This window comes from Macaca mulatta, chromosome 15 (genome assembly GCF_049350105.2).
Source record: "Macaca mulatta isolate MMU2019108-1 chromosome 15, T2T-MMU8v2.0, whole genome shotgun sequence".
NCBI classification, from domain to species: Eukaryota; Metazoa; Chordata; class Mammalia; order Primates; family Cercopithecidae; genus Macaca; species Macaca mulatta.
The window spans coordinates 126,531,522-126,544,798 of record NC_133420.1 but is presented as its reverse complement, the minus strand read 5'-3'; the positions used below and the strand labels follow the sequence as shown (position 1 = coordinate 126,544,798).

The window sequence follows — 13,277 nt, the reverse complement described above, 5'->3', positions numbered from 1 at the left end:
TGCTAGTTGATTTGTTTAGTTTCCTTATGGATTCTGAATAACAGGCCTTTGCTGTGTGCATTGTGAGTGAATATTTTCTTCCATTCTTTAGGCTGTCTGTTTAATTAATCCCTTGATAGTTTCTCATGCTGTGCAGAAGCTCTTTAGCTTAATTAGATCAAACTTGTCAATTTTTGTTATTCTTGCAATTGCTTTTGAGGACCTAGCCATAAATTAAGTGACAAGTGCAATATCCAGAAGAGTGTTTCCTAAGTTTTCTTCCAGGATTTTTCTAGTCAGAGGATGTACTCTTAGGTAAGAAAAGTCAAAGTCTTTTTTTTTTTTTGAGATGGAGTCTCCCTCTGTCACCCAGGCTGTAGTGCAGTGGCATGATCTTGGCTCACTGCAACCTCTGCCTCATGGGTTCAAGTAATTCTTCTGTCTCAGCGTCCTGAGTAGCTGGGATTACAAGTGCTTGCCACCACGCCTGGCTAATTTTTGTATTTTTATAGAGACGGGGTTTCATCATGTTGGCCAGGCTGGTCTTAAACTCCTGACCTCAGGTGATCCACCTGCCTTGGCCTCCCAAAATGCTGGGATTATAGGCATGAGCCACTGCACCTGGCTAAGCACAAAGCTTTTAACAGAAAAATGGAAATGAACCTTTTAGTGTTCTGTTTATTTAATTCATAAAATGCACTTATTTTGGATTCTATTAAATAATAAATATCTGTATGTGGTTAAGTGTTTGGTTGCCAGTCATTCACTTGTGATTATGAGTGGGAAGAGTTAAGATGGTGCAAAGAAACTTTAAAAGTGGTATAGGCTGGGTACGGAGGCTCACCCTGTAATCCCAGCACTTTGGGAAGCTGAGGCAGTTGGATCACAAGGTCAGGAGGAGTTTGAGATCAGCCTGACCAATATGGTGAAATCCCATCTCTACTAAAAATACAAAAATTAGCCAGGTGTTGTGGCAGGCACCTGTAGTCCCAGCTACTCGGGAGGCTGAGGCAGGAGAATCACTTGAACCTGGCAGGCAGAGGTTGCAATGAGCTGAGACCGCGCCACTGCACTCTAGCCTAGGCAACAGAGCAAGACTCCATCTCAAAAAGAAAAGAAAAGAAAAAAACATGATATGAACCACAGAGAAACTACAATCAAAGACAAAGAATCTCAAAGTATACTGTCAGTTTTTAGGCAATAACATGCATTTTCTAAAACCTAACTTAAATGCAGCTTTTAAAGAAATTTTAAATGTGTCAGTTTAGTCACATTTATTGAACAAAGTTAGCAATGGGTATCTCTTGAAAATGAGAGCTCCAGGGAATTAAAAAATGTAAAGTTCCCATTTCCTTTCTGTGTTAACACAGCTAATTATAATCTTTACTTAACATGCCTAAGTCAACAGAACAGCTCAGTATTTCACCAAATTATAAACAAGAATTATATCAAAGAAATGAAAGCCAAAAGAGAAACGGTCATATAACTAACCTCAGTCAAGGAGTTCTTGCAGTTATTTGAAGTCTGTGGGTTTGAAGTAGGAATTCTTATGGGCGTTTTGGGAATATATTTTCTGTTGAGTCCTGTACTATTAAGATTTTCAGCACAAGGTAACTCTGGGTGTGGCCTCGTAGGAAGAGTACTGAGAAAATATTTCATCCGCTCTTTCTCCATAAGGAGCTTGGTGTTGATCATTGCTATTTTCTTATTCGATCTGTAAAGATAGCAAAGACAAATGCTTAGTATTTCATTTTTCCTTGAATGATTCTTAATGACTTGCATTTTTTAAAAAGTTGCCCTGAGAGTAAACCAAATTACCCACTCAACAGTGTTTTCACACCAAAGATGTGTGAGAGCCTACCTCTTGTAAGCAATTGTAATTTTAAAATTATTCTAAATAAGTATATGTGTTTCTAAGGTGATTTCTACTGAACAAGCAGTTCAAAGGAGGGAAAAGAAATGGCTATCACTGATGTACGGCTCAACAGGTAACCTAGCTGCCTTCTAAAATAGCTCTACTTGTAAGATTCTACAGATTCCATAGAAATATTTGTATTTAAAGGGTAATATGTGGGACAATGAATATGTTAATTTGCTTGACTATAAGAACGACTTCACTATAAATAATTATACCAAACATCATGTTGTACTCCTTAAAGAATGTAGATTAAGAAAACTAAAATGAACAAAAATAATCTAGAAATACTTGTGTTTAGTAAACCAGTTTCAGGTTTCACCCTTGTACATTTCACCCGTGATCTAAGAACAATTGAGTATTTGGCACTGAGGAGTAACTCAGAGCAACAACTCCTGGGGGAGAACCAGATTGGTTGGTTGGTGATCAAAGACAACTAAAGCATCTCTGAAGGCAATTAGCCCCCAGCACTGTGACCAAGGCACTGCAGGTGGGGCTTGTTCTTTCTGCCTTCCACATACCCCTTTAGGCTGAACATGGTGTTTTTCTTTTAACCACCTTGTGGATTATACTTCTTTTCATTCCTGTGATAATTATTCCATATTTCACAAGGATGCCTTTCTGTAACTCCTTGAAAATGTTACACAAATAGTCTTTCTTGAGGCACCCTCTAGTGATAACACTAAAGATCACAATCAATAACAGTCCCTGCCTCAGCGCCAGGATGTGCCCAGAGTAGCAGTACCACTCGACACTTTGGGTTTAGGTTATGATCTACCAAAAAATAAATTAAACTCATTAATATTTCTATTTAGGGAAATTCTGACAAGTAATTTTATAACAAGATCACTTAATTAATTATAAAGCTTCAAAAACAGTGAAAAAACCCAACAGATCAGGTTAACTACATGAGACTTTTCAGGGGAAAAAAGCCATACAAAAGCAAAAAAAAAAAAAAAAAAAAGAGAGAGAGAATAGAGACAGCAACTATCCTTGATGAACATTTTAAAGGTAAGATTACTTACTAACATTATTTTCCAAAATTACATTATCAGATTAGCATTCACTTCCTACTGATCTCCTGAAGTCATGTCACTAAAAATTATGCTTGCAAAACAAATTAATGAGTTTAATTCGTTTTCTATGAGTGTATGTTTTGACTTACTTCATTATTTTTTTTGACATGGAATTGTTAGCTTTCAATGTTGCTGCAAAGGCTTCCTTATATTCTTCTAATTCGGTTGTAACCTCTTCATAAGCAGTTTTCATTTCGGAGAATTTACATTCCACATCTTTAAGTGTGAGTTCCTTCATATTTAGTGAAGCCGTATTATCCTTGTTTAACTGCTCTAATTGTTTTTCATACTGTGCTTGTTCCTAAAACAAATGAAAGAATACACTTTTAAAACAATTATTACCTAATTACCATGTTTGTGGTCTTTCATTTTGAGTCAGTGATTCAAAGAGCAATTTTTAATACATTAAAAAAAGAAGCTGAAACTTAACATATTTATCAGCAATATCAACAAAACTAATAACTGAATTCAGAATTAAGTCTAATTTAAATAAATTTGAAATAATAATAATGTCAGTATTAATGTAATCTAGTCATATAAAAATAATAGAATCCATTTATAATTTAAAAAAGTGAACAATGAACAACATAGCTTAAGACCAATTCAAAAGTATCACATAATTTCTAAATCACAGTCTTCTCTTATGCCAACTGGTCTTAATATTGAAATGACTCTATAGTGAGAATCATTACTTTTTTTTTTTTTTTTTTTTTTTGAGACGGAGTCTCGCTCTGTCGCCCAGGCTGGAGTGCAGTGGCCAGATCTCAGCTCACTGCAAGCTCCGCCTCCCGGGTTCACGCCATTCTCCTGCCTCAGCCTCCCGAGTAGCTGGGACCACAGGCGCCGCCACCTCGCCCGGCTAATTTTTTGTGTTTTTAGTAGAGACGGGGTTTCGCCGTGTTAGCCAGGATGGTCTCGATCTCCTGACCTTGTGATCCGCCCGTCTCGGCCTCCCAAAGTGCTGGGATTACAGGCTTGAGCCACCGCGCCCGGCCGAGAATCATTACTTTGAAAGATGAATTTTGTTATAAAAATAATGGAAATTTAAATATTTAAAAGAAAAAAGATGCCACTTTTTTTCTAGAACCCTACAAAGGAAATTGCTGTAAGAGAGGCAGAGGAAACACAATATATACATATCCAAAATATAATTTGCAGTGAAACAAATGAAAGCACATTACAGATAAACTTACCTGACTTTAAAAACTAACCTGTAAATGGATTTCTTCTAATTTTTCTATTATCTGCATTGTCTTTTCATCTAGCTCCGATTTATATTCTTGTGCTTTACCAAGTTCTACCATATTGTTTTCCATATGTGTCTTAAGAGTTAATACTTCTTCTTCCAACATCTTTTTATCCTCCTCAAGTTTTTCACATTTCTCTTGTATTTTTCTCATAGATAAAAACTCTTGTTGAAGAACTTGATTGTCTTTAGCCAAATTGACACATTTTGAAGATACAGCTTCCTTCTCGGCCATAAGATCATCGAACTGCATGAATAAAATAATAGAGCTTGATAGGGAAGTAGGCTGCGAATAATCTAATACAAAACCAATAGCAAATTTTGAAATGCATTTACTTGCAATAACATGTTATCAATAATGTAGCACAGTCTTCAAATGTGAACCCTTAAATTACTCAGAATTTTAAGAGCGAAGTTAAAGCTACCATGAGTCACAAAAATACACGCTCTACTATCATCATCTTTGCCACAGAACATCTGCGCTTGATCTTTTTATTTTCCCGATGATTCGTTTTTGTTCCTCCTGAAACGGCACTGAGTGGTCTCTTAGTGAAAAGTGTCCAACCCCTTCCCTCATGGCCACTCCCCAAAATTTGTCAAAAAAAGTTTCAGAGCTATCACATTGAGTTATTTAGGCCAAAGTGATCTCTTAGTGAAAAGTGTCCAACCCCTTCCCTCATGGCCACTCCCCAAAATTTGTCAAAAAAAGTTTCAGAGCTATCATATTGTTATTTAGGCCAAAGTCAATAAATGGCTCTCAGAATAAGACTTTGAAAATAATATAATACTCTAGGCTAGGCCTGGTGACTTGTGCCTGTAATCCCAGCACTTTAGGAGGCTGTGGCAGAAAGATCACTGGAGGCCAGGAATTTGAGATCAGCCAGAGCAACACAGTGAGACACTCATCTCCACAAAAAAATTTTAAAAAATTAGCCAGGCATGGTGGCTCAGGCCTGTAGACCCAGCTAGTTGGGAGCCTGAGGCAAAAGGATGGCTTGTACTCAGAGTTCAGGGCTGCAGTGAATTATGAACACATCTCTGCACTTCTGCCTGGATGACAGACAAAGACCATATCTCAAAAAACCACAAAATAATGAATCCTGAAAATAAGGATTCTGATGCCATAAGGCTTTTCCTAAACTGCAAATATTTCATGCTAATTTGAATTGCATTTTAAGAAGTAATGATTCTTGGGGTAAAGGCCATAGAATACGGCACCTAGAAATAAATCCACATATTTACAGCCAACTGATTTTGGACTAAGGTGCCAAGAACATACATTAGGGAAAGGACACCCTCTTCAAATGAAAGGCACTGGGAAAACTATCCATATGGAGAATGACACTAGCTTCCTATCTAACACTATATAGCGAAATAAACTCAGAATCAATTGAAGACTGAAATGTAAGGCCCAAAATTATCAAACTACTATAAGTAAACATAGGGAAAATGCTTCAGGACATTAGTCTGCACAAAGATTTGTATGGGTAAGACATCAGAAGCACAGGCAAAAAACAAACGATAGACAAACAGTACTACAACTGAGTGAAGTGAAAACCTATAGAATGGAAGAAAATATTTTCAAGTTTTTCATCTAATAAAAGACAAATATCCAAAATAAACAAGGAACTCAAATACCCTGAGAGTAAAAACAATAAACTGAGTTCAAAATTGGGCAAAAGATGTGGTTAGATATTTCTTCTTTTTTAAGAAAAAAAAAAAGAAATACAAATGGCCAATAAATACATTTAAAAATGTTCAGTGTCATTAATCATTAGGGAATCAAACCTACAATGTGATATAATCTTGCTCCATTTAGAATAATTGGCTATCGAGGAAAAGACAAAAAAAAAATAACAAACGCTGGTGAGGTTTCAGAGAACAGTAAACTCTTACATGGTGTTGGTGGGAAGGTAAATTAGTGAAGCCACTTAGAAAACAACATGAGGTTTTCTCAAAAAACTAATAATGGAACTGTCGAGGGGTCCAGCAACCCCACTACTGGGTATTCAGGCAATAGAAAAGAAAACAATAGATCGAAAGGATACCTGTCCTCATAAGTTTATTGTAGCACTATTCACAACAGCTAATGTATAAAATCAACCTTCATGTCCATCAACAAATGAATGGACAAAAAATTGTGGTACACATGCACAATGGAATATTATACACCATATAAAAAATGAAATCCTTTTATTTGTGGCCATGTGGATCAGTCTGGAGTATGTTACGTTAAGTGCAGACACAGAAAGATAAATACTGTACATTCGCACTCATGTGTAGGAGCTAAAGAAAAATTGAGGGCTGGGCGACATGGCTGATGCCTGTAATTTCCTAGCACTTTGAAAGACCAAGGCAGGAGAATCACTGGAGACCAAAAGCTCCAGAGCAGCCTGAGTAACACAGAGAGACATCTCTACACAGTGAAAAATCAGACAAGTGCAATGGTGCATGTCCACAATCCCAGCTGCTCAGGAGGCTGAGGTGGGAGGATCACATGAGCCCAAGAGTTTGAGGCTGCAGTGAGCTATGATCAAATCACTGTCTCTGGTCTGGGTGACTACAGTTGCCTGGAGAGCAGAGGACACTAGCAAGACCATGTCTCTTAACAACAGCAAAAAAGCACACAGAAGTAGGGGAGGGGAGTCTGGTTAATGGATACAAAATCACAGTTAGATAAGAGTAATAAGTTCTGGTGGTCTGTGGCATTGTAGGGTGAATGTGGTTAACTATGGTTTATTTATATTTTTAAAAAGCTAGAAGATTTTGAAAGTTCACAATTCAATGAAAAATGGTTGAAGTAGTAAATATGCTAGTTGGCTTGATCTTTACACACTATACTCCCGTATCAAAGTGTCACTTTATAGCCCATAATTATGTATATACATGTCAATTAAAACAAAAGAGAAGCTATATTCATCCCACTAAAAGAACAGAATATGGGCCATCCTTACTGACTTCCTTCTAATGAATAGAATGCAGTAAAAGGGATACCATGTGGCTTCCCTATCTCAGACTGCTTTCCCTTCAAACTCAGCCCCCAGATTGTGAGAGAGATCAGACCACAAAGACAGACTGGGAGTGCCAGTGTCAGTGTTCATGCTGCCTGCCCCAAGCAAGGTTCCAGCCAATGGCCAGCATCAACCATCAAACACATGGGTGAGCAAAGCTTCAGATGATTCCATTTCCCCAAGTGATCAGCTGTTCCTAGGGAAGCTGAGGGGAGCAGAGACAAGCTGTCCTGGCCAACCTTTTTCCAAACCACAGGTTGATGAACAAAATTAATGTTTTTCTGTTAAGCTAAAAATCTCTGGGTAATTGTTAGAAAAATACGTTTTAAAAAGAGACAACAGGAAACGTAACTTATGCAGCAGAAAAGAGTCTCCTTTAAAGTAGGATCTAATAAATGTTGAGATTAATTTATTGATGACAAACATTATTGAGAAGCAGCAGATAACCAGGAGAGAGACATAAGCAGATGAAGAGGAACTTTTCCTAAAACTCCTTTCAATTACGAACTCTGATAACAAGGCAAGGGTGTCTCCTTATAATTTCCCCTCAACTCACGAAATAAGACTGCGAAGCAAGAAGACATATGATTTGAAAAACAACTAGAAATACTTGGTTACATAACCAAAATCAGACATTTACCTGATTTCAATTAATGAAAATTCTAAAAGAAGCAGCTTTGAGTATTTATTAATCAATCTAGTATTCAATTTTCATTTTCCTTTTTCTCAATGAGGCAATAAGAACATTATGGAATGATTTTTAGTCTTCACAGAAGTAATATAAACATAGTGTGCTTTGAGTGTTAAGACATCAAATGCAGTTTCTCCTTTACTCCAGGCTTGTTTGTATGGAGAAGTTAAGATCATCTGCTCTCTATGTTACACCACAATGCTTCTCTATAGGACAAAACTCGCCTCTGAAATTTTGAAATTCAAAATACTAATCTACTATTTGTCTCTGATAAATTGCCTGAACATTACCTGATTTTTAACTGCTGCACTCCTAAAACTTTTTCTTGGAATGAGCTAAACTTTTTATTCCAAGAATCGTCCACTGAGCTGGAAAGCAGAGCTGTGCATCTCTGTTTCAGGAAAAGGAGGTTTATGCAGGAAACTGTGGTTTCTGAGAATGCAAGATCTGCACCAAAAAAAGGATTAGCCACAGTGCTACTCAAGAGAACCAGCTACCACATGGCAAGAGGATCTGCGAACTGGAAGATGATGACTTCACTTGGTTTCCACTGAGGAAAGCTGGCAGCTCAGACTTAAACTTCTCCTTCCTGGATAGTAAACATCTGTGGATGATTCTATGAATTATAATGAGTTAGCAAAACATAATGCACTAAATAGTAGACTATGTCAGCAGATCCTGTGACCAAAATTTACTGAAAATGAAACTATAGAGGGAGGCACTGGATAAGAGACTGAAGGTTTGAATGAAGAAAAAAAGAAATAAAGTGTGTCTTGTAAGCCTGACTTGCCATCATGTCTTAGAGTAAGTAAGGTATAAGCTGGCCACAGACTTCTTTAAGACACAAAAGGTGAAGTAAATATTCCACTACATTTAACTTTTATTATGATATAAGACAACTGGTAACATGCAACATGCTTGGAAAAAATCTTCTCATTAAATTCGATTTGGTCCTGGTTTAAGAATAGACATAAACAAGCTAAGAATTGATAATCTAAAAATAAACTTGCACATTTACAGTCAACTGATTTTATACAAGGTTAACAAAAAAATAGAATGGGAAAAGAATAGTTTTCAACAAATGGTGCTGGAACAACTGGGTATGCATGTGAAAAATATATATATAAAGTTGGATTCTCACCAAATACCATATTTAAAAATTAACCCAAAATAAAACAGTTAACTGTAACAGCTAAAACTATAAAACTCTCAGAAGAAAATATTGATATTAATCTTTGTGACTGCATTTGGCAGTGTTTTCTTAGCCTTGACTCCAAAGGAAAAATGGATTCAATGGACTTCAAAATTGAAAACCGCTATGCCTGAGAAGATAGTATCAAGAAGTGAAAACGTAAGACACTGAGTAGAAGAAAGTATTTGAAAAGCATATATCTGATAAGGGACTTACATATATAGGATATATAAAAAATGCTTGCAATTCGTAAATAACAAGATAACTCAATTTAAAAAATGGGCAAAGATTTTGAATAGATATTTCTGCAAAGAAGACATAAAGATGGATAATAAGCACATTAATAGATGCTTAATGTAATTAGTCATTAGGAAAATGTAAATCACAACCAACTTGTGGTATCACTTCACCCCACAGGATGAAACCTTCGTTCAATAAAAAAGAGAAAATAAGTGTTAGGAAAAATGCAAAGAAATTAAAACCCTTATCCAATGCTGCTGGGAAGGTAAAGGGGTGCAGCCACTTTGGAAAACAAACTGGCAGCTCCTTAAAAGGTTAAGCAAGAAGTTACCATATGACTCAGAAATTCGAGTCATAAGCATATGCTCCAGAAAAATAAAAACATATGTAAGCACAAAAACTTATACATAAATGTTTACAGCAGCATTATTAATAAGAGTCAAAAAGTGGAAAGAACCCAAGGTCTATCACCTCATGAAAGGATACATAAAATGTTTCATTTATCCATACAATGGAATATTACTCAGGAGAATCTCCAACCGGGCCCACAAGTGTCTACACCGGACAAAACATCTGGTGTAGATAAGGGAACCTGCACAGGGTTTTGCCTGGACATGCCAGAGGGGACCAGAGGCCCACATGCACTGGGGGGTTGGGGTGGAGCCACCAGGAATTCATGCCTTATGCAGAGGAGGAGCCTGGCCTCTTCAGCTTATGTGTGCTGGTCCTGGTATTCAATTGTGAGGTGGAAATCTGATTGCAGGACCCTTCTCTTTGCTGAGAGCTTTCACTTAATAAATTCTGTCCTCCTCACCCTTCAGTGTGTCCACGTGCCTAATTTTTCCTGATCATGAGAGAAGAACCCAGATTTAGCTGAATTAAGGAGCAAAAACCCTGCATCAATACCTGCTATAGCACAGATGCATCATGAAAAATTATGCTGAGTGAAATAAGCCAGTCACAGTAGACCACTTGCTTTTTATTTCAGAGGCTTATAGGCAAATCTATACAAAGAAGGTGGGTGGTTACCTAGGGCTGAGGGAGGAACAGAAAACTAGTGAATATGGCTAAATGATATGGGGTTTGTTTTTAGGGTGATGAAAATGTTCTAAAATTGATTGTAATGATGACTGCATAACTCTGAAAATACTAAAGTCAATGAATTGTATATTTTAAATGAGTGAACTGCATGGTGTGTTAATTATTTCTCAATAAACTTGTTACACCCTGAAATTTATTTGGTACTAGTGATCTGGAGACATGGGCTGCTTGGTTTCAGACCACTGGCCAGGGTTCAAGACATAAGAGAATCAACAGCATGTCTTTTGTATAGAAATATATATATATATTTCTATTATATATATTATATATATTTATTTCTATTCTATTATATATATTATATATTCTATTATATATTATATATATATTTTGTATAGAAATATATATATTTCTATATATAAATGGTGAGAAGGACAGAATTTATTAAGTGAAATGAAAGCTCTCAGTAAAGAAATATATACATTAAAGTATCCTTTTTATTAGCATCAAGTCTGTAAAATTAAATGAAAAATCTTTCGCCGCTTAAAGCACTGAGAGATTTATATTGAGGAGAAAGACCTTGTATTCTTTTGCCCCAATTTCTATCTAAAGGGTCTGGGAATCACACCCTTCAAACTATCAAATCTCATCAGACAGGTTTTATTAACTCTTATGACGTGGCTTACTTTCTAATGTGATTCTGGTACAGCATCACAGAGAGAAGAACCTGAAAAAAATCAAAGTATTTTACCCCCAAATATATATATTTTTGACATATTTTGAAATGGCTGTTGCAGGACCAAGAAATTGAAATGGCTGTACAAAGCTGTCTTCTGTGGGGGAAACTGCATCTGTAAGAAGTCTTCATTAATGTAGCCCAATCTCTCCCCTTCTAGGTCTTCCCAGATCTAGGGAAGATTAACTAAGAGCCTGATGCATTTAAAGTCTGAAAAGATATTTTTACCCTCTATTTTCTCTGAGGGCTGCCAGCTATGAGGCTTTGTCTACATAATAAGAACCTTAACCTCCGTAACCACCTTATCTTAATTAAGGCCTTCCTTTCTACCTATTTCCAGTTTTAGACAACAGTTTTCTTTACCAATCGTCACCTAAAGAATCCCGAAAACCCACCTATGACTTGTTAGCCCCTCCTTTTTGATGTCCCACTTTTAGGCTGAGCCAGTGTCTGCCTTCCTCATATTGATTTGTGATTTTCCCTATACCTTCTGTCTGCTGGAAATGTACAAAACCAAACTGTAATCTGACTGTCTCATGAAACATTCTCAAGAGCTCTTGAGATTCAGTAATCCAGGGCCACTGTCACCATATTGGCTCAGAATAAACTTCCTTAAACATATTTTGGTAGAATTTGGGTTTTTCCAGCACTAATATTTCCCCAAATTACATGAGTTTTAATCCCCAATCTGATTTAAAATTACCTTATATTGGAATATAAATTATTCTATTATAAAGATACATGTATTTGTATGTTCATTGCAGCACTATTCACAATAGCAAAGACATGGAATCAACCCAGACGTCCATCAATGATAGACTGGATAAAAAAAATGTGGTATATATATACATCATGGAATACTATGGAGCCATACAAATGGATGAGATCATGCTCCTTGCAGGGACATGGATGAACTCGAAGCTGTTATCCTCAGCAAACTAACACAGGAACAAAAAACCAAACACTGCATCTTCTCACTTATAAGTAGGAGCTGAATGATGAGAACACATAGACTTGGGGAGGGGAACAACAAACACTGGGGCCTGTTAGGGTCAGGAGGGAGAGCATCAAGATTAATAGCTAACACCTGCGGGGCTTAATATCTAGGTAATGGATTGATAGGTGCAGCAAACCATCATGGCACACGTTTACCTATGTAACAAACCTGCACGTCTCACACATGTAACCTAGACCTTAAGATAAAATAATTATTTTTTAAAAATTACCTTCTGTTTTAGCTTCTTAAACAGAATATCCATTTTCAGTTGATCTGTATTTAAGTCTCCATGGCAACTGAAGTCTTCATTTCCAAATACATTTAACATATTTATTGTCATTTCTAGGCATTTCTTATATCTGCAGAAATGTACAGATTTAGTAAGTCAATTATTTGTAAAAGTAAATAATAATTGTTTAAACAGATATTATGTTATGGCATATCAAAGAAACAAAGCTATAAACTGTGCTCCTCTCAGTTTCAACTGAACATAGTTTGAAAGCATTCTATATGAAATTATAATCTTAGATAAATAATATGCAGAACAATTTTATGGCATATATAGCAGGTAAAGTGATATTATAGCCATACAGTTTTGTATTTTTTTTGAGATGGAATTTCACTCTTGTTGCTCAGGCTGAAGTGCAATGGCATGATCTCGGCTCACTGCAACATCTGCTTCCCGGTTTCAAGCGATTCTTCTGTCTCAGCCTCCCAAGTAGCTGGGATTACAGGCATGTGCTACCATGCCTGGCTCATTTTGTATTTTTAGTACAGATGGGGTTTCACCATGTTGGTCGGCTGGTTTCGAACTCCTGACCTCAAATGATCTACCTGCCTCAGCCTTCCAAATTGCTGGGATTACAGACCTGAGCCACGACACCTGGCCTAACCATACAGTTTTTTAATAAATAAACTATTCATATCCATTTTGGTATGCTAAGATAAAATGACCTATTAGTAAACATAAACCATAACCCAGAGACGAGTAACCAAGATAAAAAATGTAAAACACATATATGTTTGAAAAAGACACAAAAATACATTTTGATACCCGTTGACCACAGTTTATAAGAAGAAAAAAAAGTACACACAAAAAGCATCAAGGAGATCATTCAATGTAGAGAAAGAGAAGTAAGGAAACATCTTTAATATC

The 13,277-nt window shown here is 36.5% G+C and overlaps 1 protein-coding gene across 1 annotated transcript in view; it reads right to left on the bottom strand.

Moving 5' to 3' along the window:
• The window catches only part of LOC719477 (ankyrin repeat domain-containing protein 18A-like), a 69,703-nt gene that overhangs the window by 7,731 nt on the left and 48,695 nt on the right, over nt 1–13,277 (bottom strand). The window contains 4 exon segments of the mRNA XM_077966435.1: nt 1,471–1,693; nt 3,060–3,271; nt 4,182–4,463; nt 12,351–12,480. Of these exon segments, the coding sequence (XP_077822561.1) occupies nt 1,471–1,693; nt 3,060–3,271; nt 4,182–4,463; nt 12,351–12,480 (847 nt within the window).